Source organism: Apteryx rowi, unplaced genomic scaffold (assembly GCF_003343035.1).
Source record: "Apteryx rowi isolate R43461 unplaced genomic scaffold, aptRow1 scaffold_401, whole genome shotgun sequence".
In the NCBI taxonomy this organism is placed as follows: domain Eukaryota; kingdom Metazoa; phylum Chordata; class Aves; order Apterygiformes; family Apterygidae; genus Apteryx; species Apteryx rowi.
Window position 1 is genome coordinate 793,117 of NW_020450542.1, and position 24,916 is coordinate 818,032.

Below are 24,916 nucleotides of genomic sequence, written 5' to 3' on the forward strand. Positions count from 1 at the left end.
CACCAGTTCAGCCAATCCCGTGCCTTTACCTACTTCGGGGTGGAATGACACAGTCCTCCCACTCTTAAGACATGAATACAGCCTGCTCCACCCACACTCCAAGCTGGATGATTTGCACCATATAGCTTTGTTTAAATGCTGTTTTGATGCTTTACCGCAGATCTTAATGCAAATTAATGAGGTCCACCTAGAAGCACAGACCGTGACTTTCAGCGTGGCGTTAAGCTGGTCCTGATGCCTGGTGGGCAGCTGACTGTATTGGTATCCACCGCTGACTGTACAGGAATCCATCAGGTGGGGATACCATACCTTGCTTTCCGGAACAACTCCCATGCCTGTGAAACGCATTGGCGCTGAACAGCTCTTCTAAAGCCAAGTATTGTTTCACCTTAACAATGAAAACAAAACAGAAATTTAGACCGAAGAATTATATAATCTGTGAAGGAAAACTGAAAACCTAGTGATAGCAATAGTAAAGTAATAGAGGTAGCAATATGTAAACAGAGCCGTGGCTTTCTAAGGAACAGAGATTATGTAGATTCCTCCTGCTCTCTTTTGTTAAAATGATCTGCGAGTTAACACTTAAAACTAGAGTTTTACCGGCAATCAGTTTTTGCAGTGAATACTGCAGGGCATGAAGAGGGAATAAACGGATCGAGAGAGGGCTCAGACGAGGGAGAATTCGAGGAGGCGAACATTAAAACTCACATGAAGTGCAAAACGCCAGGCACCGGAGAGGCGGCCCGCGCCGCTGCGAGTAGCCATCAGGCCGGGCCGTTACCGGAGGCCCGGGTCCCGCCGATGCTTTTCTCTTCTGCTTCGCGCCCGCTTACTGTCCCCCACCGGGGTCGCATGTCCCCGCTGCCCCGCTCACAGCCCCTTCGCTTCGCAGCGCCGCCGGTGGCGGGGCGCGGAGGGAGGCGGCCGCCGGGGTCCCCCCGCCCGCGGGCTGCCCCCGCCGCACCGCAGGGGACAGGACGCGGCGGGACGCGAGCGGGCGGCGCGGCGCTGCCCTGGCCTGCCCTGCCCTGCCCTGCCGCCGGCGGCCACTTGGGGCTCCCTGCTGCCGCGGGGCGGCGCGGCCCGCCATTGTTGGGGCATGGAGGGCGAGAGCACGTCGGCCCTGCTCTCGGGCTTCGTCTTCGGCGCCCTCGCCTTCCAGCACCTCAGCACGGACTCAGACACGGTGTGTACCGCCGCGGGAGGGAGGGGGCCGCGCCCTGCGCAGGCCGACGACGCGCGGGGCGGGGCCAGGCGCCCGGCCGCTGGCCGTTGGTCGTTAGCCGTTGGCGCTTGACCGTTGGCGGTTGGCCTCGCGCGTCCGCGGCGGCGCGCGCGGGGAGCTGCTCGCGCAGCGGCGTCCCCGCCGCCATGGCGGGCCTCATCGCCGGTACGCGGGAGAAAGGAGGGCAGGCTGGCTCCCCCGGCTCGGACAGCCCTCCTTCCGAGGGAAGGGAAGGACGGGCCCGCCGCCGCCGCCTGCCCCGCTGCGGCCGGGCTTCCCTGCCCCCGCTGCTTCCCGCTCCCACCGCGTCTCCTCTGCGGCGCGTGTTACTGCCTGGGCAAATTCTCTCATCTTTCAGTATCAAAAATGGTGCCTGCCGTGCTCTTAACTGTGGAGTAAGAGGCTATCGCCTTCTTGGGGAGCGCAGGTGTTTTATGCCAGCAGCCATTAAAGATGCATTGGTAATTTGGAAATTAAACTGTAGCCGCAGCGAAATTGCTTGTGGTGTCTTGCCCATGGACAGTTAGCAGCGTTGTTAACCTATATCATCAGGATCAAGATTCAGGCACAACTTTGCCTCATCAATGTGCACTTGGTCTGCGTTTTATTTATTTATTTATTTAACATTATACTGTTCCCTTATTATAGCATGTTTCAATTTAGTACAGTGCTGAGTAAGGTCAGAAAATGGTTGTTGTTTTTAAAACTACTAAAAGTCAGTGGCAAAATGTATGGTGCAGGACTAGTAGTATTGCTTCCACGGAGGATTGTCAGACGTTTTGGCTTCAGCCTTGGAAGTGCACATTAAAGGTAAAGCCCCAAACTGTTCAATTCTGAATAAAAACAGAGAGAAGGAAGGGAAAACATCTCAGAATGGATCTCAGCTTATTTCCTTAAATACTTGCATGTATTTAAAACAGAATGAGAACCTACTCTGTTTAAAAACAGTTGACTCCAAGACTCCCCCCCCCCACCCCACCCCACCCCGAGGACAGAATTTACACTGTTAATATTAGCTATAGAGAAACTATTGTTAAATGTCAATGTTAACTTTTCTTCTCTCCCCCCTTATAAAGGAAGGTTTCCTCCTTGGAGATGTGAAAGGTGAAGCCAAGAACAGCATTACTGACTCACAAATGGATGATGTTGAAGTTGTTTATACAATTGGTTAGTCCAATTTTCTAATACTGTGCTTGGTTTTAGAAAATTATAATATATGCTTATAGTTCTGAATGAGGGCAGCAAAAACCTTTCTGAAAGTATAATGATACTAGATCTTGAGGTCCACATTGGTGTAAAAAAACAAATGCAAAGATTATTTTATAACAGTCTGACAGCTGGAAAAATGTAACAAATTTAATGTAGAAATATCTAATAATTTAATGGAAGTACCAGTTCTTGGTCCSTTGAATGGCTCTTCTAAACATCTTGTTACATTAAAGATAATTTCTGGCTTAGACTCCCTTTTTGTCTTAGCCATGTCACTTGAACCCTCCTAGACAACATTTGCCCAGGATAAGCCTAGCATATTTCAGTGATGAGAGTTTTAACGCATATTTGTTACATAATTCAGTCTTTTTAAATAAAGTATGTCAATGCCCCAAACTACTTATGTATTTCATTGTTGAGCAGATGCCAGAGGTATTTCCCCTTATACTTTCCACAGGATTGGAGTGGAGGTGTATTTTACACTATCCCTAAAACAGAAGCACGTGTACATACACACACACACAAACACACAAATTGATTCCTTTAAAATACAGTCATACAAAAAGAACAGGATGACAGAATATGTGCCTTCTTTTTGACCTTTCATGGGAAGAATTTTCCCCTCAGTTTCCAGTTTGACTCTGAGACACAATTAAGGAATAACATTTTTCTGCACAGAGTCTCACTGCCGATCTGATCCAGAAATTTGGGGACTTTTTGTGAAGTTGATCAAGTTGTGCAGAGTCTCACTAGCACATACTCATCAGCAGTGTTAGTTGCTCCATAGTTGTTTTTTATTCATTTGTGAAAATGAAAGTAGTGGAGAATTAGGGCAAAGAAAAGGTACTTGAATGCTATTAGATCAGCCATCATTTTTTTTGTCTCTTATTCTTGATCATTTACCTTGAGGGCTTCTGTTCTCCAGCCTCACCTTTCCTGCTAACAACATCCATGCTTTGCTGAAGAGTGCAAAGTAGTTTTAGTGTTTTGTATTACTACTCTTGTACTTGACAGAAGGGAGGGAAAAACAGTGCCAAATTCAATTTTTCACTTAAAACAGAGAAAATTTTATCCAAAAAGAAACAACCACAGTTTACATAGGTAATTATTACAGACTTTTAAAAAGAAATATTTCTTAACCTTATTTAAGTAGATGTCAATACATTCCATTTTAAGAAATGACATTATATAGAATTCTTCCCTGGCCCTTACAGAGTTAAACTCTAATGATAGTCTACAGGAGAATGTATATCTTGAGCAGATGAACCCACAGTAACACTGGTTTCTCTTTTCAGATATACAGAAGCATATTCCATGCTACCAGCTGTTCAGGTGAGGATCTTAAGTAAACAGATATAAAAAATTTGGTGTTAACCGTAATTTTAGCTCTTAAGAATTAAATTCCTGTTATATTATTCAGAAAATCATGCAGCTGGAACAATGGATGCTGCATCAATCCCTTGAAATTACAAGTGCAAAGTGTCTAATCATGCTGCTATTTTGGTGTTACATGCCTTTTTATAGGTGTTTTTCTATGCATATAGAAACAGATATGGTATACCACACTTTCTATTGAGCTATGCAACCATATGAACTTCAGAACTTAATGTCCACCTGCTGGAAAAAAAAAATCCCTAAAAGCATACATCCTGACTTCTCACCCTCACCAAAAAAAAAAAAAAAAAAAGTAGTATCAGCCTGAGGCTTCAAGGTAGGCCAGAAGAAGGAGCAGTTTTTAGTCCTGTGTTAAGAATAGTTTCAAGGAATAATACCAAGTCACATCAGAAATAAGTGCAGCTGTACAGACTTATACCATAAGGGGAGAATCACAACTTAGTTTCCACTTGAAAAAAATCTTTCTGAAAATTAATCCATACTGTCTTAGGAAGGTGTTTCATATCAAACTGAAGACATCTTACTCTGTTGTAGTTGTGACTACAGTATAAGTAGATTTTACCTTTAAGTTGTTTGTGTTCCAGTAGCATTGGTGGTGGAACAGCACATAGGCTGTACAAGACCACCTACATAATTATCTGAGCAAACAATAATGACATTAACTGCACTGTCCCATCACAGAGGCTGTGTCAGCACATCTTAAATAGCTTTTTTCCCTGGTAAGCTTAAAATAGGGTAATTGCCAGACCATTTGGGGATAATTATTTGTTAGAGTAGCATTTTTTTTCCCTCTTATTGTTCTAATTTTCTTGTAGCTTTTATAATTCTGCAGGAGAACTGAATGAACCTGCCCTGAAGAAAATATTATCAGGCTGCAAAAAGGTATTTTATTTTCAAACCTAACTCATACCAAGGGGCTGGCTCAGTTTTTTTGGGGTGACTGGGTATCTCGTGTCTCATCTATTGTATATAATCCTTCACATTGCTGATCAAGACAGTTACCTCTTTTTCCCTAAAGAACAGTATCCATTTAGGGTAATTGTGGACAAGGGTATGCCTATGTACACATTGCAACTTTATTTTTCCTATTCATTTTTCAAGTGAGCGATTTAAGTGCCTCAAGGAAGCTCTAATGATTTTTAAGCGTGCATCATTTCAGGTAAACTTTCAGCTGAGGGGTTATGCTTTAGCTTAGTCAAATGGCTATGCAACACCTAAAACATACCATCTTCTCTGCAGAAAAGTTTTTCAAAAGGAGGAAAGCAGAAGCTAGAAAAGGATAAATGGATAAGTAGTGGAACCAAGTTTGCAGACTTCCATGTTGAGCACAAGCTTAGAAAACAGGCCAATTCAATACTTTTTTGATAGAAGTTGCTTAGTAGAATTACTGGGTTATTGGATATTTTCACACAATCACAGAATGCTCAAAATTGGAAGGGACCCAGGAGATCATCTAGTCCAACTCCCCTGCTCAAGCAGGGTCACCTAGAGCACATTGCACAGGATCGCGTTCAGGCGGGTTTTGAGTATCTCCAGAAAAGGAGACTCCACAACCTCTCTGGGCAACCTGTTCCAGTGCTCTGTCACCCTCACAATAAAGAAGTTTTTCCTCATGCTCAGACAGACCTTCCTGTGTTTCAGTTTCTGTTTGTTGCCTCTTGTCCTATTGCTGGRCAGCACTGAAGAGTCTGGCCCCATCCTCTTTACACCCTCCCTTTAGATACTTGTACACATTGATAAGATCCCAAGCCTTTTCTTCTCCAGGCTAAATAGGCCCAGCTCTCTCAGCCTTTCTTCAKAGGAGAGATGCTCCAGTCCCCTAATCATCTTTGTAGCCCTTCGCTGGACTCTCTCCAGTAGTGCCATGTCTCTCTTGTACTGGAGAGCCCAGAACTGGACACAGCACTCCAAATGTGACCTCAGCAGGGCTGAGTAGAGGGGGAGGATCACCTCCCTCAACCTGCTGGCAGCACTCTTCCTAATGCACCCCAGGATACCATGGGTCTTCTTGGCCACAAGGGCGCACTGCTGGCTCATGCTTAACTTGGTGTCCACCAGCACTCCCAGGTCCTTCTCCGCAGAGCTGCTTTCCAGCAGGTCAGCCCCCAACCTGTACTGGTGCAGGGGGTTATTCCTCCCTAGGTGCAGGACCCTGCAGTTGCCTTTGTTGAACTTCATGAGGTTCCTCTCTGCCCACCTCTCCAGCCTGTGGAGGTTTCTCTGAATGGCAGCACAGCCCTCTAGTGTCTCAGCTACTCCTCCCAGTTTGGTATCATCAGCAGACTTGCTGAGGGTGCACTCTGTCCCTTCATCCACATCATCCATGTTCTAGGGGTTTAAAGTTAAATATCTGCTTGAACACRTACCTATCACTAAGCAATTCAAATTCAAGACTTTGCACCAAATCCAACAATTCTTTCTTCAATATAGCACACAGTGACAGAATGCTTTAACAGCAACTAATCAATTTTTTCTTGTCTGCAGAGCATAATAGGATGGTACAAATTCAGACGCAATACAGACCAGACAATGACATTCCGAGAAAGACTTCTTCACAAGAATTTACAGTCACACCTGTCAAATCCAAGCCTTGTATTCCTTTTATTAACTTCCAGCGTGATGTCAGAAAGTTGTTCTACTTACAGACTGGAACATGCTTTACACCGACCACAAGAGGGGTAATTTGTTTGTTCTGTAGTTTAAATGGAACAGTTGCACAGCATATGCTCTGACTTGGAACAATTCATTTTTCTTACTAGTTAACATTGAATTACTTTTATTGCTGGTTTATTTTACTCTTGAAACCTATTACACACTAGAGAAAGTTACTCCTTGTACAGATGGAGCCCTTCTTATAGGCAGGGTTGAAACCTTTCCCTTTAGGGCCTTTAATAACCACCTGAGGCACCAGTGTAAGCAGGCAGAAACTATCACTTCATTTATACATAAGTGATCAAGAACAGTTACTGTGCAATTCTTATTCACAATAGCAAATCTGTGTGTAGTAGTCACATTTATACTCTTTAAAGTGTTAAAAGTCAGGGGCAACTTTCAGTTGACTGCATGGAGATACTGAGACAGGCTGATAAGAGAAAGTTTAACAAGGAAGTATTGTATCCAGAAGCAGGGGGAAGTCCTACAGAGGCATGGTCTGAAATTTGTAGCCTCTTCTGAAGTTTGCTTTGCTTAGCCATATGTCAGTTGTCCAAGTTATACACTAAGTTTAGCAGGAATTATACTGAGAATCTGTGATGCCTAAAGACAGGGAAACTTTTTCACTACTATGAGACAGCTTTTGAATGTTAATATAGTATGTTTTCATACTTCTGCTTTTTAAGTCTTTTTCAGAAAGTTCCTCTGGTGGTTACTAACTTGGGTATGGCAGAACAGCAGGGCTACAGAACAGTGTCTGGTTCCTGTATATCTGCTGGCTTTGTGAGAGCAGTAAGACAACACAGGTACAAAATATGCCCTCTCTACTTGCCTGTAGCTTTCAAACTAGTTTTCCCATAAGTTGTGTATCACCATTTTCAGTCTCAAGTAGAAGAATGTAAACTAAGTGATGTTCTACCTGAATTACTTTGATACTAGTAAATAACCATCATAACCACATGGCTTAACAACTGCAACAGTTCTGTAGAAGTAACTAAACTATCATGAATGTAAATCATTTTTTTCCCCCCCCACACAAAAAATCTTGTTTCTTTGATATCCAGCTGAAGTCTCCAAACACAGTTTAACTACTTCAGCAAATGCTACATACCCTGCTCACTTTTTGGCCTAGTTTCTGCAATTATTTGACTTGCACTAGGTACTTGGAAAGTAATTCAATCATATAACTTTCACGGATAAAAGGAGTCTGTCTAAACATAGGCATCTAGGGCTGAGCAACCCTACAATATCATGTGTCATGTGGACTAGGAGATCCAGTGTATCAGAGTTCCATGCTTAGTCAACTGAATCCCCTCCAGACTGTCAACTTAAGAGCAGTGCATACAAGATTCCTTACCAGAAATTAAAGGTCCAGTTTTTCTTTTCCCTATTTTTATTGGTTGCCCAGTAAAGTCAGTTTCCCTTCTAGTTAGTCAGTTTTCCACGTTACTCCTGCAAGATGAGCTTTAGAAGCTGTAGTTTAGTTCAGAATAGCTAATTTTAGATAAGAGTCAAGAAACTTGAAATGCTTCTTTCTGCATTATAGCTTCTACTAAGTAAGCACTGGGATCATTAATTTTCAATTATACAATTGATTCTTTGTCTAAAGGTCAGATTTCTTTTATGAAGATGGATCTTTACAAGAGGTTCATAAGATTAATGAAATGTATGCCACCTTGCAGGAAGAACTGAAGGTAAGTCAGGCTTACCTGCTTGTATAGATATTTTCACCAGTATTACAAACACATCAAGCAAAGGCTGAAACATCCTGCACTAAATGAGACATAAGCCTAGTGTCTTAGGCTAGTGTGCATTCAAAGACAAATGAGTTTAGTGGACAGCCACAAACAGTAAACAAGAGTTCTCAAAGAGGAAGCTGTAACACTGTGCAAGACATAATCTTTGCCCAAATGGAAAGGTAAGTTTATCAACAGAATTGCAAAAAATATCTTAACAGGATTATCTAGGGAGTACTGTCTGTAGTTCATTCTAGCTCTTTGRGAGAAGGAGAAAGTAAAGATGCCTTACACCTCACTCAAGGCAAGGTTAAAGTTCCTAATCAAAAAAAAATCTAGTCCAATCTCATTGCAGCTTTTTAATACTCTGTATTTTAAAAGCTGGGAACAAAGTATCTTTAAACAGTTTGCTATGAAGTTAAATTCACAAATTCTGTGAAAACAGCTGATTTGATAGAATGGACTTGTCCTTGCAGAACATAAGCTCTACCGTAGAGGTCAGTGAACGATCTGTAGAGAAGCTCTTAGCAGAAGTGAGCCAGTTAAAAGAAGAAATAAAGAGAAAAAAGCAACGCAAAGATTCTGTGGGTAAGTTTAATAAATCCAGTGCTGGTCTCAGTAAAACTTGCAGTTAACTTCACTGACAGAAACAAGAACAGAGCTCTTTGAAAAGTCCTGCCAGAGCTTCTGATGCAATCAAAACAGTACTGGTAAGAATGTGCAAGCAGGACTGAAACTCTGACCTTTGTTTTTCAGGAGAGGACAAAAATCACGCAGGAGAGCCAAAGGAGAATGTTTTCCTTTGTCAGGCTTTGCAAACATTTTTTCCCAATTCTGGACTGCAGACATGTATTGTTTCTTTAAAAGGCAGACAGATATTTAAGAACTGCTGTAACACTGACCATAATATTAATGTTGTAGACAAACTGACTCTTATGGTAGAGGAAAGAGACTTCACTGAAGCTGAAACAAGACAGTTAACCAAGCGTAAGGTCAGAGGAACCACAGCAGGACCAAAATCATTCAAGAAATCAAGATCACTGCAGCTTCAGCAAAAGTTACTTCGAGACCAAGAGGATAGTGACCAGGAAAGGAAGCTTACATTGAGTAGTACTGAAACAGATGAGGAGGTGTTAGAAAAACTGAAGGATACAACTGAATATCCACACTCTCCCACTTTCTGATCACTTAGCTCAGTGATTTGTCCAGATGACTACAACTACACCAAAAGCTACTGCTAGGATGTTAAAACTGTCTCCTATCAATTTTAGTACTTCAGGGATAAAAGTGATATACTGGATTCAACTTATTTTGAAATGCATGAATCTTATTTGGCATATGCAGACCAGAGTTCAGATCACATTTCCTCATTTTGCCTTCCAGAGTTAAGTCTGTTCTCTCTCAGGGTTTAAATACTACACTAGTAGGGTGAAAGCAGTGATACATGTCACATACTGCCTCAGAGTGATACAACTTAAAGCTACTGCTGAAAAACCAATACCATTCCTTGGATAAGCCTTTTCTCAGCAGAAGGTGTTACAAAGAGTATTAAGTCAACTCAGGTAACATAAGAGGAGCAGTTGCTGTTTACGTATCACCATAATTTACATACTTCCACCTTTTCTTAGATATCTAGCACTCCATAAGCTTCCCCCCCTTCCTATCCAACAAGGGAAAAACAGCCGTTTCACTTTGAACTTTAGGGAAGCTGCCTAACAGGACAAATGGTCCATACAGTTAAGGATTTTGCTATGACATTTAGCCTTCAGACTTCCTTCAATAGAGACTTAACACTCCATAAAGAAATTAACATCTCTCCTTCCACCAGTGATGTTTTATGCCAGCCAACCACATTTTTGGTAAAAAAAGTCTATAAACAGTAAATAAAATACAGTTTTATTGTTCATTTCTTTACAGTACATATTACTCTGGATACTTGATATTACAGATCTTGGGGTCCATAAGAAATGATGGATTCTTAAACATAACTGGCATAAATCCTGTAAGAAAATACAATTGAGGATTTTTTATTAATAAAAGATATACTTGACTTACAAAAGACTCAAGTCATAATCATACTTACCAAATACATGAGCTCTTTTAATAGCTTTTGTGATCTCTTTCTGTTTCTTGTTACACAAACCTGTGTAGATAAAACATTTTTAGCCTCTACCTGCACAATAACCAAATAGTTTAATGGATAGAAATAGTAATATTTCTTCTAGCTTTTTTTAAGTCTTCCTAGAAAAATGCATGTCTGCTTATACAAACTGTTAAGTTATAGAAAAGCATATAATTATGGAATATTTTCATTCCAGGATTATGGAGGTTACCAAGAGCAGTATTTTTCAAAAATACATATACAGCTGTTAGTCACTTTCAGAAAGATAGTTGATATGAAATTACTTGACTCATAAGAGCCTTAACTTTGACAGAACAACACTGAATGAGTTAAGTGTTACACATACCTGTTATGTGCCTGCCATAAATGCGACCAGTATGTGGAGAAACAAACTGTGACAGAAGCTATTAAAAAATAAGGTCAGTGTCAGTTTCTAAAAAGCTTTAGCTTTTTTTAAAAACTGTTTTCACTCTAGTACTATTATGTTTCCCTTCATGAATCTGTTCTTACAGAACCACAGGTCATTTTTTTTTAAAGGAGAATTAAGTTATTTATACTAGAATTGAGCATTGAGTAAATGCCAGTTATAACAAACATATATAGGATTATTGGGTTGAACAGGTTGTCACATTTACATTATTTGATTTGTTTTATTACACTCACCCACATTGTCATTGTTGAAGTTTTAGACCCCCTTACACCTAGCCTTGAATTCTTCAGTTGTTTTCCTTGGACTTTTCACCCTCCACTTCAACACAGTAAACCTAAGAGTCACCTTGATTATTTAAGCACAGATACTTTAAAGAAACTCACCTGCACATTCTTGTAGTCTACATTTATTCCACATAAGACACATTTTCTAGGAGGCTCTTTATAGGGATTCTCCATTTGTATTGGCTGAAATTAGAGAACTATTAATATCTCAATTTTGCAACATCTACTGTTTTCCTTTGTGTCTTCAAAAATTAAAAAAGTATTCCCTGAAGCAAAGAGGAAAATGTAGTGTATTAGAGAAATTTTAAAAATTTAGTACAATGGCAAAAAGCCTGCTTATGTATGGTCCTCAAGCATACTGATACCTAGCACTCCAAGAGAAAATTGTTTCTTTTTGCTACAATGCAGCCCTTTGTATCCTAAGGAAGGTGACAACTCACACAGGACTCAGCACATACATCTGATCAAAACCCCCCAAAAAATCCCCAAACCCACCAGCAGTATCCACCCACTGCAGTAGTGAAAAACATTCAACTTAAGTCCCAAGAATAGCAATAAAGATATAGAGAAACCTGCAGTAATTAGTAAGTGTTATCTGTGTATTTGGGAGAGCTTTCTTTTTGAGTTTAACCCCCAAAAAACAAAAGAGAAACTCCCATCCACTAGCACACTTTTTAAAGGATATTTTCAGAGGTTTCTGGAGCCCTGGAAAACTCCCCTTAGAACACAACTGGCACCAAGTTAGAACAGCAACAGGCAAGGGAGAAAGTTAACTCTTCCAGTGATATAAATACAAGTTGCACATAAAAACCTTCTTTTAAAAAAAATTGTTACCAATATAGGGAAGGAAATCCAACAACCACACCTAGCCAGCACTTCAAAGTCTCTTCTGAACCACCTGCAGAAATTGTGTAGACACACAGCTTGACAGGAAGAGTGGGTTTGAAAGGTCAAGACATTGCACTTTATCTGGCTTGGTCCTTTTTACCACTACTGCACAGTAGATTTCTTGAGCACTAACTTCAAGGTCTGTAATAGGCTGCATTATTTCACCCTAACATCGCTTTGTCATAGGACACTGAAATGCTTAAAAGCAAAAAAGTTTGTGCCGGTTTCTCTACTGCTTTACCAGATGTCCTCCAAGTGGAGGGCTACAATCAGTTTTAAAAGAGTGAAGAGAGAGGCACTTCAGAGCGAGCCTTACGTAATCCGACTTGACTGACACCTCCTCCTGTCGTGAGCTGCATCTCCTTCCCCACAGCAGCGCTGCAGCACAAAAACGGAACACAACGGAGTCACCACCAGGCGCAGATTTACGCGACCCCGCGTCTCTCCCAGCCCCGTAACGCGAACAGAGACGACAACGGAGAAGGAAACGGACCGGCGGGGAGCTGTCGCCGCAGCGTGCACCAGCCTCGCGTCTTCCCGGCCAAGGCGAGCGCCGCCATGACCCCTCTCGCCGTGCAGAGCAACCGTCACTTCCRACAAGGCACCACACTCCTGACATCACAACCCACTGCGCTGCCGCCGCGGGAAATAGGCTCCGCCGCCCAATGGGCTCGCAGCCTGTCGTTCTTAAGGCAGACGATTGGCTATTTGATTGTCACGTGTTTATTTTTTTCATTTTTACTCGGTGGCTGTGCATGGGGCTGGGGGTTGCGCGCGCAGCAGCAGAGGTTGTTGGAGTCGTTGGCGGTGCTCCCCTGGGCTGCCGCTCTCGCCATGGAGGCGCTGCCGCCCTCCGGCGCCCCGGTCCCCTCCCTCGGTCACTGGGCCGCGTCGCTGGTGCTGGCTTGACACCCTTCGCACCGCTCCCTTCTCGCCCGCAGCCTCCCTGCCGCGCCGTGAGGCGGCGATGGCCGAGCCCGGTCCCGCCGTGCGTCGGAGGAGCCGCCCCGCCCGCAAGAGGAGCCGGGCCCCAGTGCAGCTTCGCGCCGCCGCCTCGCCGCTGGCGTGCAAGAGGCTCAGCCCCAGTGTCGAGGAAGCCTCGGCGGAGCCTCCGGTATGGGCCGCCGGGGGTGAGGTGGGTAGTGTGCGGGAGCGGAGGGGAACGGACGGGGCAGATGGCCTCCTCTCCCCCGGGCATAGCGGGGGACTAAACGGCGGGGACAGGGTGTCTGGCTTCTCCTAAAAGTGGACCTATGTGGAGCTGACCTGGATGGCCTTGCTCTGTACAAGTTGTAGATGTTCTTTAGTGTTTTAGAACACAATTTTTTAACAAAAAGTCACTAATAGCAAATAGTTATATGGGCATAATGTTTGCTTGTAGATAAACTTCCACCAAGTTAGGAATATGCATTCCTTTGACAGTCAGCTTAGGTATTTTTCACAAAAGAAATCAAGGGTATGCTTAACTTCCCTACTAATTTTTAGATGATTTCTGCATCTGTGGTCTCAGCTATACGAGATCTGTTGCACAAACCATTTTTGCTTTGGAGCAGTAATGTTTATTAATTTGTTCTTACAGTGTACTAATGACAGTGAAGAAGACATGTTTGGTGACTATGATAGCTTTTATGGAAATGACTCTTTGTTAGCCCAAGTTGATGATATGGAGCAGGTGTACCTGCAGGATAAAGATATGGATATTAAAGCTGCTGGAGAGTTCATGCTTGGGAATCTTCAGTCAGGAACTGATCAGAGGAAACAATCTGATTTTTCTACTTCAGAAAATGCTGCTGGTCACAAAGTTGAAAGAGATGATGGTTTCCAAATGAATGAAAATGACCTAATAGATAACAAGGAAGAACCAGGTGATTTTATTTTAGAAGACCTGCCATCATCACAATTTTTGTATCTCGAGGAAATGGATGAGCTTTCCTCTGCTTCCAGAAAATCTGCAGGCATGGAAAGGAATGATAACTACATGAATTCCTGTTTGGATAAAATCTCAAGTCCATCTTTTTGTCATGTTGCAGAACACAGGGAAGGAAATACTGAATTTCCCATGGTCTCYAAGTGTGACCTGAGTAAACGAGAGAGTCTCAAAGATCATCTGAAAAGTGCTATGACTGGAAATGCCAAAGCTCAGACTCCGCTGGTTTCTAAGACCAAGCAGCTTAAAGAAGCTATTTTATCTGAAGAGATATGTGTTGCTAGAAAAACTATTGAATCTTCTTCTGATGATATTGGCCCTTTTTATGGATTACCTAGTAAAGTAAAAGATCTGCTCAGACAATTTCGAGGGATTGAAACACTTTATGGTAATATCACTAAAGTTTTCTTCAAAAAACAATTGTTAACAAAGTGTTTCTCATTTGTTCCTTTTGTTTCTAAAATTATCTGATGATCTTTCTGTCATTACGAAAGCTAAATATTTGTGTTATGAAGAAAAGTTTTTAGATTGTTGTGACAGAATTTTTAGTTAATGTCACCCATCACATCTAAGAGAAAACTTAAGAAATGTTGGAACTCTAAAGGTGGAAAGATAAAGTAAGTTATAGTAATGSTTAAAATAAACCACATAACATGGGAAAGGGAGCTGATTTTTAGAGGGTAGGGGAGGTTGGCATGACATATAGAAATTCATTTGTTCTGGGAAATATGACAAGGTGAAGGCTTTGGAAGACTGGATCATTGGAAGTTTGTAGAGTTTTAGTAATGCAAAACATTCTAACACTAAGCTTGTAATGTCTTTTTGTATTACAGAACACAGGCATTTAATTGTTGATCAACATGCCCTAAAAAGAAAGGGTTAGTAATTTTTTTTTCCAATTTTGCAGAATGGCAGCATGATTGCTTAACATTAGAATCTCTGCATCAAAGAAAGAATTTAATATACTCGTTACCAACCAGTGGTGGAAAAACACTAGTAGCTGAAATTTTAATTCTCCAAGAATTACTCTGCAGGCAGAAGGATGTTCTGATGATCCTGCCATATGTGGCTATTGTCCAGGAAAAGGTGTGGAAACACTGTTTCTGATATTGGTTGTCTTCTGTTACTCACATTGTTATATAGCTGCTTTTAGCTCTGATGTTAGGAAACAGTTTTATTTCAAGTTTTTGTCAAGCTACAGGAAAACTACGCTTAAAGCATGTCTGTGATTTAACATAAATATAATCCAGGAAGTGAGCAGTTGCTCTCTTTTTCTAAATCAGATCTGAGTCTCAGCAATTTTGTGATAAAACATATTTTGATGATTGTCTGAAGTGCTGAGTTAACAAGTAATGTGAGCTGAATTTTGAAATATTAGTGTTTTGCAGTGTTACCTGTTCTTCTGCAGGCTTACCCATTCTTCTCTACTATCCACCTTGCCAATGAAATAGTCTAGTAATAAAAGCTAATATTTTTGTTGGATCYAATAAAAAAGTGACTTTTGGAGAACAGTTTTAATCCAAGGTTCATAATGTTTATAAGCACTTTTGCAGTTGGGAAAGTCATAGCTAATATGGTTTCACTTTCTCAGAAAATAGTTCACTGGGATCTGGGTAGGCTACATGCATGTTGAATTTTGAGACAGCTGTGAAATCCAAGATAAGCATGAGTTTGTCCTCTAATTGATACTTCTGTATTTTATTATAGGTTTGGGGTTTATCAAGTTTTGGAGTAGAATTAGGTTTCCTGGTTGAAGAATATGCAGGAAGTAAAGGAAGATTTCCGCCAATCAAGAGAAGAATAAAAAATTCCCTATATATTGCTACTATAGAAAAAGGACAYGCTCTAGTGAATTCCTTGATTGAAACAGAAAGAATTGATCACCTGGGTCTAGTCGTTGTAGATGAGGTTTGTTGCAAGATTTTAAAAATTATTAGCAAATAGYAGTATTTTAATTATTTATTGGATTTTGTTATGTGTGTTTATAATAAAGTAACTAGTATAGTTTTAGACTACTGCACTGGTACTTAATGAACTGGAAACTTGAATTGAAACCAAAACCTGTGTTTTTGAAAGTTATTTTCCTTTGATTGAAGTATTTTAGTGCCATATCAGGGCAATAGATTCTATGTTGAAATATCTGTCTTGTTAGAGTGGTTGATGGTAAATTATTTAACAACTATTTGTCAATTTGGCTCCAGTGAATACTGGAGTAGACAAAYGAAGTATCTTAATCTTAGAACATACTTTACAAATCCTGTAAATTTTTAACCCTGAAATTGTGTGGCTGGTAATGATAATAACTAAATTAAAATATTAAAAGGAATGCATCAAATCACATTGGATTGGAGAACTGGTCCTTATTCTGCTTTTGTAGTGGTGCAACTGAATTCTGCTGCAGCTAGGTTGGAGGATTCTATCACAACCTGTAGCATTTAATGTAGGTGAGCACTATTTGTGTACTGCTTTTGGCTGACTGAGCTTATTTAAATATATTAGCTTCTACATGGAAGAAGATTTAAGAATTAAGTTCTGCTTTTTTCTGGTATAGTTGACTGTTAAGAAAATATTACCTTCCACTGTAAGCATTACTTACAACATGGATTGTATAAAACTGGTTTAGGCTGGCTAATATAAAAATCTGTATGCTAATTGTTTACTGCTAGGAAATGCCTGTTTGTGACCTATGTGATCTACCCAAATGGAAGGCAAATCTTGTTAAATAGACTTGCTTTTGGGTCTGTTTTTCTGTGACTCTTGAATACGTGTTGTTCTAGTGAGGTGATCCTTTAGAAGATTAACAGTCAAAATTCACCAGATGAATGTTGAAAGGAAGTCTGACACAGACTTTACTGTAATCCGAGTTGATAGTGTGTTTCTAGAAATATTCTTAGCCAGTAATATTCTTTCCTTTTCTTTTTTGCTTCTGTCCACAGTTACATATGCTTGGTGAGGGAAGTCGTGGTGCAGTGCTGGAGATGACTCTTGCAAAAATTCTTTACACTAGTAGTAAGTTATGGCTGCAGTTAATTTTACTAAAATATTGTAGCGATGGAATAGCTAGAGAAAAAAGTTTCTTTGCTTTCTAGATTTTTTGTGTTCCTTTGATTTCTTCTGAAAAATGTTTCATTCGGTAACAATGTTTCATCATTTTATTGCAAGAGTAATTTTTACCCTGTGAAGATGGGCTGAGTATTTTTGAAGCTTTTGTGATAGCTCCTTTGTGAGAAATCCTGAGTATTGTGTCAGATAGTCCCCCTTTTCTTTGCAGAAGCCCCTTAGCCCTTCCAATTAAATGCTTCTATAGAAACTTGTATGGTTTTTGAGATATAGACCTTTAAAGTCAGGAGTAAGTGTTTAATAATAAAGCTCAGGGTTTTTTAATAGCTATTGGATTTTTTTCTTGCATTTTCTCTGTATGTGAAAAGCAACATACAGCCTGATACTGAGAAACATTCCAGAGATTCAGTATGTTGCAGCCTGGAGGAATGATCATAAAATACATTTGTTTAGCATCTCGTAGCGTATTGAGAGGCGTGAATCCTACTCACCCACATCTCACTCAACTCTTTATGGTCAGTCTTCTGGAGTATGCACACAAATGATATAGGCTTATAATATTGTTGGAATATTTTTTGCTGTTAGAATAATTGAGTAAAAGGGTAAATTTCACATACCTATCAGTCCAAAAAGTTAAAACAGCTTTGATATGGTAAGAAGAAATGCTCTCCTTTCATTTTTGTGCGTCTGTAGAAGGAATTATTGGGAGGATGCTTCTCTGTGCAGCTATCAGGGAAGACAGAGGTCTTTTTTCCTTGTTATAAAATTGGGCATGTTTTTCTTCATATTTTTCTCCCTAAAGGAACTGCATTTCTGATGCAACTTTGCAAACCTCAGCTGTTAGAAGCAGGTTTCTGCCTTCTGATGCTGTTGAGTGGATGGACATTCAGCATCTCCACATGAGGGACAGCATTAATGGAAATTTATGTATGCTGGAAAAAAAATACAGAAATGAATTACTGTTTGTAAAACTTCATATGATTTTAAGATGCAGCTGCTCAGTGTTTAATTCATAAGATTTCTTCATTGATACTATTTATTTTTAAATGCCAAAGTGGCAGGTTTCACGGGGATATAGCTAGGAAATATTACCTGAGATCTAAACATTAGAAAAAAATCCTACATCCACAATGTATTTCTTACAGCTCTAACTTCTCTCATTTTTGGTAGTAATGCATTATTCTGGGCACCCTCAATCAACCTAGCTCATGAGTCAATAGGCAATAAAGAAGATGCTTTTCTTCAAAATATTTAAAAACTGAGCAGCTGTGTTACAGAAGCTGAGCATGGTAATAAATTAATGTCAACTTCTCATTTACAGAAAATACGCAAATCATTGGAATGAGCGCAACTTTAAATAATGTTGGAGACCTGCAGAAGTTTCTGCAAGCAGATTACTATACTAATAATTTTAGACCGGTCTGTATGCAAGCTACCATAAACTAGTAAATAACATTTTTGACATTAAAATTACAGCAGCCTTAAGGTTGTATCACAGTTTCTGTGTTACTTTCAGTGCTTTAGTTTTAAAAATAATTTAATGCCTATTACTGGTTGGAATTGTATTGATACAAAAATCTTTACTACTTTTCATAATTTGCTACACATACTTGTACATTGTATGTACTAATGTATGTACAAATGTAAGTGCCTTTATACTGTTGTGATTACAGTACTGTTAAGTGATTTGTCATTTTAACTAAACTAAACTTAAACTAAGTTTTTAAATCATTACAGTTCATGTGATATAAAGTTTCTTTCATGTCCTCTCTTATATTTAAGATGATGCTTATTTTGTCATGGCAGATATTTAGAAATACTGACTTTTTAAAAAGAAACTGTTGATGGGGGAGCATGTGCTTATGCATGCAGGTATATATATGTATGAACTGTTATGCTTTGAAAGAGATGTTAACAACCCCTCAGTAATAGGTTAAAGTTTGCAGAGAAGACTTGTTAATTTAGCTAATATTTTACTGCTTTTCTTAATCCACTAAGGTAGAATTAAAGGAATATATAAAAATACGAGATACTATTTATGAAGTTGATGGCAAAGCAGAAAATGGCTTTACTTTTTCACGTCTCCTTAGTTTCAAGGTAAAACCAAAGTGTTTAAAGTTAGTTTCTTTGAAMTGTTCTTATGAAATTTTTTACATTTTGTTTACAGTGCTTTTACAACACAAATTACTGTAGCATGATAGTTTGTTCATAATACCTGTGAGAAAAACAGTGGCGGAGGGGGGGGAACCTTTAAAATACTGAATGCTTAAGTTTTTACTTTTTGTTTTCTCTGCTTTTTCTTAGGATAAAGAGAAAGGGTTTTCTCTTGTTTTTTGGCATGTGAGGAACAATGGGCTTGAGTATATCAGTTACCTAGCTGCTAAAGGTCTTTGGATAGGTTTGATAGGTTTTCTCAGCAGTTAATCACTCTTAGATGGTAAAAGGAAATATTTGTTATCAATTTTTGACCACATTCTAGGGATTTAGTTTAGTCTTCTAGGGGAAACAGGTGAATAATGATAGACCACCAGTAGCAGGTGACATCACTATGCTAAGTGAAACTTGAGCATTAAGGAAAAAAGTAAAACATTTGATTCTTTCTTCCCTGTGTCCCCTGGTTCAATCTGGGTCTGTTGATACACTGTTTAAGTGAGGAACTGAAAGCAGAAAAGCTTATCCTAAAAATTCTTACAGTTATGTTAAAGCAAATGGGACTATTCTAGTGAAGCAGAGAACAGGTACTAAATATTTACTGGTTTTACGACTTGTAAGATAAAAAATAAATGTACATCAATCTGTTTTATGATAGTATTCTAGTAATTTGGAGAAAGCAGACCCTGACCACATTATTGCATTGGTGACTGAAGTCATTCCAAAATACTCCTGCCTAATCTTTTGTCCCACTAAAAAGAACTGTGAGAATGTGGCATCAATGGTGTGCAAGTATCTGAACAAGTATGTTTTTCTCATTTTATTATTTATGTGTGGAATATTTGATCAGAACTTAGGATTTACCTTTGCTAGCATGAAAATGACCTTCCCTGGTGATGAGAAGTAAATACTTTGGTGAATATAGAATCATGCAAAGTTGTTAACTACCTAAATTGTTGGGAACTGTTCAAGGCTTCTTAGTAAATTTGTTACCAAAACAATTTCAACTTTTGAACAAATGAGTTGAGCAAATAAAGAACAAAGGAAGAGCGTTCCAAATGCATACAAAGAACCAGTGTATTTAATTTGTGTTCTGATGGCCCTGTTCTCTGCAAGTTACTTAATATATACATGCTTTTTCTGTATCACAACTGGTGCAGTATTTAGTCATATATATCCTAGTCTATTCATTATCTGTTTCGTACATACTTTGAGAATATACAATGTAAACTCCAATCCAGACTTCACTAACAAAGAAAAGTTGTAATGATTTCATTTACATGAAACCAAAGAATTTTTCATAAGTCTGTGATAAGCTTATAACCGTCTAGTAGGTTAAATTGTATTTAAGAAATTATATTAAAATAAATATTATTTCCCTCACCACCAAAATTGAAACCATTTTTTGATATTTCCATAAGCTTAACTTGCTGATGCTGGTTCTCTTCCCGTTCTTCAGTGCACTTGATACCCATATCTAGTCAGTATTGATCCCATTTATACCCATGTTTCCAAATAAGGAAACAGTTCTAATGTTGGGAGTTTATTTAGCCTCTTGCTTTTTACAGAAATAGACAGTAAGCATATTTCTTGTTTTATAGTTATTGAATGGTCAAAGTCTAAAACAATGCTTTTCTTCCTCCAAGAGAATTTAGAGCTCACAGGGAGAAAGAAAAGAAAGATCTCATTAAGAACCTAAAGACTATTGGAAATGGAAGCATCTGTCCTGTTCTGAAGCACACCATTCCTTTTGGTATTGCCTATCACCACAGTGGCCTCACTAATGATGAAAGAAAAAGTATAGAGGAAGCTTATTCTGCAGGTGTCCTATGTCTTCTTGCTTGCACAGCAACTTTAGCTGCTGGTGTCAACCTACCAGCTAGAAGGTTAGTCATTCAGAAATGTTTTTCATGGTTTCTTTAAATCTTGCATTGTTAAAACTTTAAGTTGGAAATATCAGCGCTATTTAAAGTAATCTTCTGCTTTCATTACTGAATTGCAGGACAAAATGATTTCATTCATGCAATTCTGGGCAGAATTAAGACTGCAAAGTTTTTGTTTATGAAGTGTGAATCAGTAGAAAGTCCAGTAGAATGAATGCATAGTTGAGAAATACTTTTTAAAAGAAGATTAAAGAAGTTTTGAGATAGGAAATTCTTCAATATTTCAGTGATTTTATGGAGAAGAAAGTCAGGGTGGTGCTTTTAGATGCTTTCCTAAGAACATTTTTTAAATCCTGAAATAAATCCTTTATAAGGAGATATGGCTTAAATGGTTTAACACAAAAATGTGTAAGCATATGTCATACAAGTCTTAATTGTGTGGCCACCATGCTCTGGGACCTGGGATTCTGTGCGCTCATAATCCAATTTTTTGTGTATGTATGTTTGGATAATACATCTGAGAGGAAAAACAAGTAGTTGCCATACAGAAAACTTGTTTCTTTTCAGTGTTACTGATCTGTGGTCAATCTTGCCTTTGTTTTTTAGTAGGATTTATTCTGTATCTCAGTGGTTTTCAGTCTTCGACTCAGGCCTTTGAATAGGTGTAAATACTATTTCCAGGGACTCTGCAATGAGTAAAGAAAAGGGTTATTTTTCCAATAAACTTGAATTTGTTAAACATTGGCAGTTCTAGCTAAAACTGTTGATTTGCACATCCATTAAAGCAATTTTTGAAGATTGCTGTTGGGACAGGTATGCTTAATTTTTGTTAACTTATTTCCTCATCATGAGGCATATCTAAACTTTCTCTTAAGGAATAGGTATTTCTATTGTAAAATCTTACAGCTGCTTTAGTAATTTTAATATAGAGCATAACTTTGCAAGGGGGCTTTTTTCTTTTTTGCTTCCCCTCACTTTTTTTTTTTTCTCTCCCAACAGGGTTATTTTAAGAGCTCCTTATGTTGCTAGGGAGTTCCTGAAGAAGAACCAATACAAACAAATGATTGGCAGAGCTGGTCGAGCTGGTATTGACAGTGCTGGTGAAAGTATTCTCATAGTACAAGAAAAAGACAAACAGCTGGTAATTTTTACAGAACTGGTCATTTAAGTCACCGTAAGATGATGGGAATAAGCTGGTGGGATAGATGGAAGATGCTGAGCTGCTTAGCTTTTGTAGACTTTTTCTATTGCAAGTATTTGACTGCTGTTACATCTGTTAATTACAGGATTTTTTCTTATTACCTTCGTCATCTGTGGTTTAAGGTTTCAGACGTTAACCGTAAATTTTAGATGTCTACAGTTATTTTCTGTATAAACAAAAAGATGAATATCAGCACTATAAAATAACAATGTAAAATTGTGTAAATAAAATATTTCCCTTGAACTAAGATATTTCTTGCCTTCTTTTTAGGTTCAAGATTTAGTTAACAGTCCTTTGGAGAACTGTTACAGCAATCTCCTGCCTGAGTTCACCAAGGGAATACAGAGCCTGTTGTTATCTTTGGTTGGATTGAAGGTATCAGTTAACTCTTTTCTGTAAATAAATTGAGAAGCATTTGAGAATGTGAAGGAATTCTTATCTGTTTTTTATAGGAAAAGCAGATTTTTTCAACAGCTTAACTTCCAAGAAGTTCAGCTGGCTTCCAATCGGATGAGAAGGACAAAGTTGTGATTAGTACTCATCTAACTCAGTTATCAAATAATGCTATAACATTACAGTTTTTAATGTGGACAAGGCCAAAATTGTATCTCCTTTCTGATAAACAGTATTTACAATATTCCATTTTTGATACATGATTTAAGACTACCAAGAAGTAACAGTAGAAACAAAAAAAATAATGCAATAGCTAGAATAATAGAACAGGTGAACATATAGTTCCATCAGATCTTTTGTAGGTGGACTGTCTACTGTTGTATTTGTTATCATGTCATTCTATATAAACATACAATTAACAGGATAGTGAAATGTCTCTGTATTCAGTAAATCATTTTGGATGGCTTGTATGTTTCCTGTTATGCATAATGACACTTGCATTATTTGAACATGCTAATCACTTGCAAAACTGCTATAGATTGCAGTAACCCTTGAGGAAATCTACAGTTTTATGTGCCATACATTGCTGGGTGTTCAGCAGCAGTTGCTGTCTAAAGAAAAGAGCCTCTTGGATATAATTAAAGAAGGGGTGGAAAATCTGATAGAAAACGGACTCCTAAAAGGAAAAATATCTGAAAAGGACAATAATTCCCAAAGTATACTAGCAATCACACAGTTGGGTAAAGCTACATATAAAGGTAAGACTTTTTTCATTCTTATTCTCCTTTTATTTCAACAGAACCTTTCATCTCCATCTTATCTTCATTTGGTATGACTCCCTATCTTCCTTCTGAAATTGCAATGAAAAATATGTACAGTGCCTGTTTTGATTATTAAATGATGTGGTGGACTTGAACGGTGATGGAAGTGAACAATTGGTGACTGAACATGATGGGAATGAACTGGAACACATCAGTCACAATGGAAGTCAGACCAGATCTGTACCAAAAAAATTAAGGATTCAATTCTTTGATTTGGTGATTACAGTTAAAAAAAAAAAAGCCATGGTTCACATACCTGATTTATAGTGATCTGTTTTTATGAATCGATATTGTAAGCAGTGGAGTTTCTTTTCCAAGAAGGAAGGTAAAAGAGAAAGGAAGCATATGAAATCTAGGCCAAATGTGATCCAGAGTGAAGACAGTATATCAGGAACTTCTGTTTTAAGTCTCATAACATAGACACAGGGCATGGAAGATAATTGGAATAGGGTGTCCAAATCTCAGGCTTCTACAACAATCTGCAGTTAAGTTTTGGAGCACGTTGCTCCAGAAGTTGGTTAAAGTCAAGAGAATTCATAAAGATTTCAAAAATGCGCACACAATTGGCGTGTATGTATGGAAGTCAGTGACTGCTTTTTCTCAGTTTCTATGTTCCAACTTATTATAATTACAACAGTTATTCGTCTTGCAGTTCTTTAATTTGGATGGGTTAAAAAAAAGACAGTCCCTGGATACTCTGTATAGTACGGATGGGTGCGTTTGGCCAACCAGTACACACATCTCCAAATCCTTGAGCTTTAAACATTATTTTATCAACAGTAGACTTACAGAATCACAGAATGGTTGAGGTTGGAAGGGACCTCTGGAGATCATCTAAGTCCAAACCTCCTGCTCAAGCAGGGTCACCTAGAGCACATTGTACAGGATTGTGTCCAGGCAGGTTTTGAATATCTCCGGAGAAGGAGACTCCACAACTTCCCTGGGCAACCTGTTCCAGTGCTCTGTCACCCTCACAGTAAAGAAGTTTTTCCTCATGTTCAGATGGAACTGTCTGTGTTTCAGTTTGTGCCTGTTGCCTCGCGTCCTGTCGCTGGACACCACTGAAAAGAGTCTGGCCCCATCCTCTTTACACCCTCCCTTAAGATATTTGTACACGTTAATAAGATCTCCTCTCAGCCTTCTCTTCTCTGGGCTAAATAGGCCCAGCTCTCTCAGTCTTTCCAAATAAGAGAGATGTTCCAGTCCCCTAATCATCTTTGTAGCCCTTCGCTGGACTCTCTCCAGTAGTGCCACATCCCTCTTGTACTGGRGAGCCCAGAACCRGACACAGCACTCCACATGTGACCTCACCAGGGCTGAGGAGAGGGGRAGAATCACCTCCCTCCACCTGCTGGCAACACTATTCCTAAGGCACCCCAGGATACCATTGGACTTCTTGGCCACAAGGGCACATTGCTGCCTCATGCTTAACTTGGTGTCCCCAAGCACTCCCAGGTCCTTCTCCGCAGAGCTGCTTTCCAGCAGGTCAGCCCCCAACCTGTACTGGTGCAGGGGGTTATTCCTCCCTAGGTGCAGGAC

General features: G+C 39.4%; 3 protein-coding genes across 17 annotated transcripts in view; 2 read left to right on the forward strand and 1 right to left on the reverse strand.

Moving 5' to 3' along the window:
• Positions 1-1,045: 1,045 nt before the first annotated feature.
• Positions 1,046-10,278, forward strand: ABRAXAS1 (abraxas 1, BRCA1 A complex subunit). 3 transcript variants are annotated; one of them, XM_026075343.1, is made up of 9 exons: positions 1,046-1,186; positions 2,302-2,392; positions 3,730-3,766; positions 4,645-4,711; positions 6,314-6,507; positions 7,168-7,287; positions 8,091-8,175; positions 8,694-8,805; positions 8,974-10,278. In XM_026075343.1, the coding sequence occupies exons 1-9, from the start codon at positions 1,100-1,102 to the stop codon at positions 9,399-9,401; spliced, it is 1,221 nt and encodes a 406-aa protein (XP_025931128.1). In that variant the 5' UTR covers positions 1,046-1,099; the 3' UTR covers positions 9,402-10,278. The 3 variants fall into 3 exon arrangements, with proteins under 3 accessions (XP_025931128.1, XP_025931129.1, XP_025931130.1); XM_026075344.1 differs by having other exon boundaries at positions 1,098-1,186; positions 4,662-4,711; XM_026075345.1 differs by lacking the exons at positions 1,046-1,186; positions 4,645-4,711 and having other exon boundaries at positions 2,303-2,392.
• MRPS18C (mitochondrial ribosomal protein S18C) lies at positions 1,798-12,588 on the reverse strand. Of its 2 annotated transcripts, none has more exons than XM_026075347.1 (6): positions 12,435-12,588; positions 12,258-12,319; positions 11,153-11,236; positions 10,686-10,743; positions 10,301-10,360; positions 1,798-2,058 (listed from the first exon to the last, which is right to left on the reverse strand). In XM_026075347.1, the coding sequence occupies exons 1-6, from the start codon at positions 12,499-12,501 to the stop codon at positions 2,030-2,032; spliced, it is 360 nt and encodes a 119-aa protein (XP_025931132.1). In that variant the 5' UTR covers positions 12,502-12,588; the 3' UTR covers positions 1,798-2,029. The 2 variants fall into 2 exon arrangements, with proteins under 2 accessions (XP_025931132.1, XP_025931131.1); XM_026075346.1 differs by lacking the exon at positions 1,798-2,058 and adding an exon at positions 10,097-10,217.
• A 105-nt stretch (positions 12,589-12,693) lies between these two features.
• The window catches only part of HELQ (helicase, POLQ like), a 22,142-nt gene continuing 9,919 nt past the window's right edge, over positions 12,694-24,916 (forward strand). For 2 of the 12 annotated variants that reach the window (XM_026075330.1, XM_026075333.1), the window contains exons 1-12: positions 12,694-13,076; positions 13,521-14,256; positions 14,776-14,954; positions 15,576-15,776; positions 16,805-16,877; positions 18,250-18,347; positions 18,927-19,025; positions 19,738-19,883; positions 20,726-20,965; positions 21,962-22,103; positions 22,434-22,538; positions 23,095-23,314. In XM_026075330.1, the coding sequence (XP_025931115.1) occupies positions 12,909-13,076; positions 13,521-14,256; positions 14,776-14,954; positions 15,576-15,776; positions 16,805-16,877; positions 18,250-18,347; positions 18,927-19,025; positions 19,738-19,883; positions 20,726-20,965; positions 21,962-22,103; positions 22,434-22,538; positions 23,095-23,314 (2,407 nt within the window). In that variant the 5' untranslated portion in view covers positions 12,694-12,908. The other 10 variants (XM_026075331.1, XM_026075334.1, XM_026075335.1 and 7 more) reach the window with 10 other exon arrangements.

Bases quoted from the DNA above. Each gene is read 5' to 3' on its own strand.
- ABRAXAS1 (XM_026075343.1), top strand. From the start codon at position 1,100: ATGGAGGGCGAGAGCACGTCGGCCCTGCTCTCGGGCTTCGTCTTCGGC. The intron at 1,187-2,301 runs GTGTGTACCGCC...CCCCTTATAAAG, and splicing joins TCAGCACGGACTCAGACACG to GAAGGTTTCCTCCTTGGAGA. The intron at 4,712-6,313 runs GTATTTTATTTT...TCTTGTCTGCAG, and splicing joins TATTATCAGGCTGCAAAAAG to AGCATAATAGGATGGTACAA.
- MRPS18C (XM_026075346.1), bottom strand. From the start codon at position 12,501: ATGGCGGCGCTCGCCTTGGCCGGGAAGACGCGAGGCTGGTGCACGCTG. The intron at 10,744-11,152 runs GTGAGTTTCTTT...ATTTTTTAATAG, and splicing joins TAGACTACAAGAATGTGCAG to CTTCTGTCACAGTTTGTTTC. The intron at 10,361-10,685 runs GTATGTGTAACA...TTATCTACACAG, and splicing joins TTATGGCAGGCACATAACAG to GTTTGTGTAACAAGAAACAG.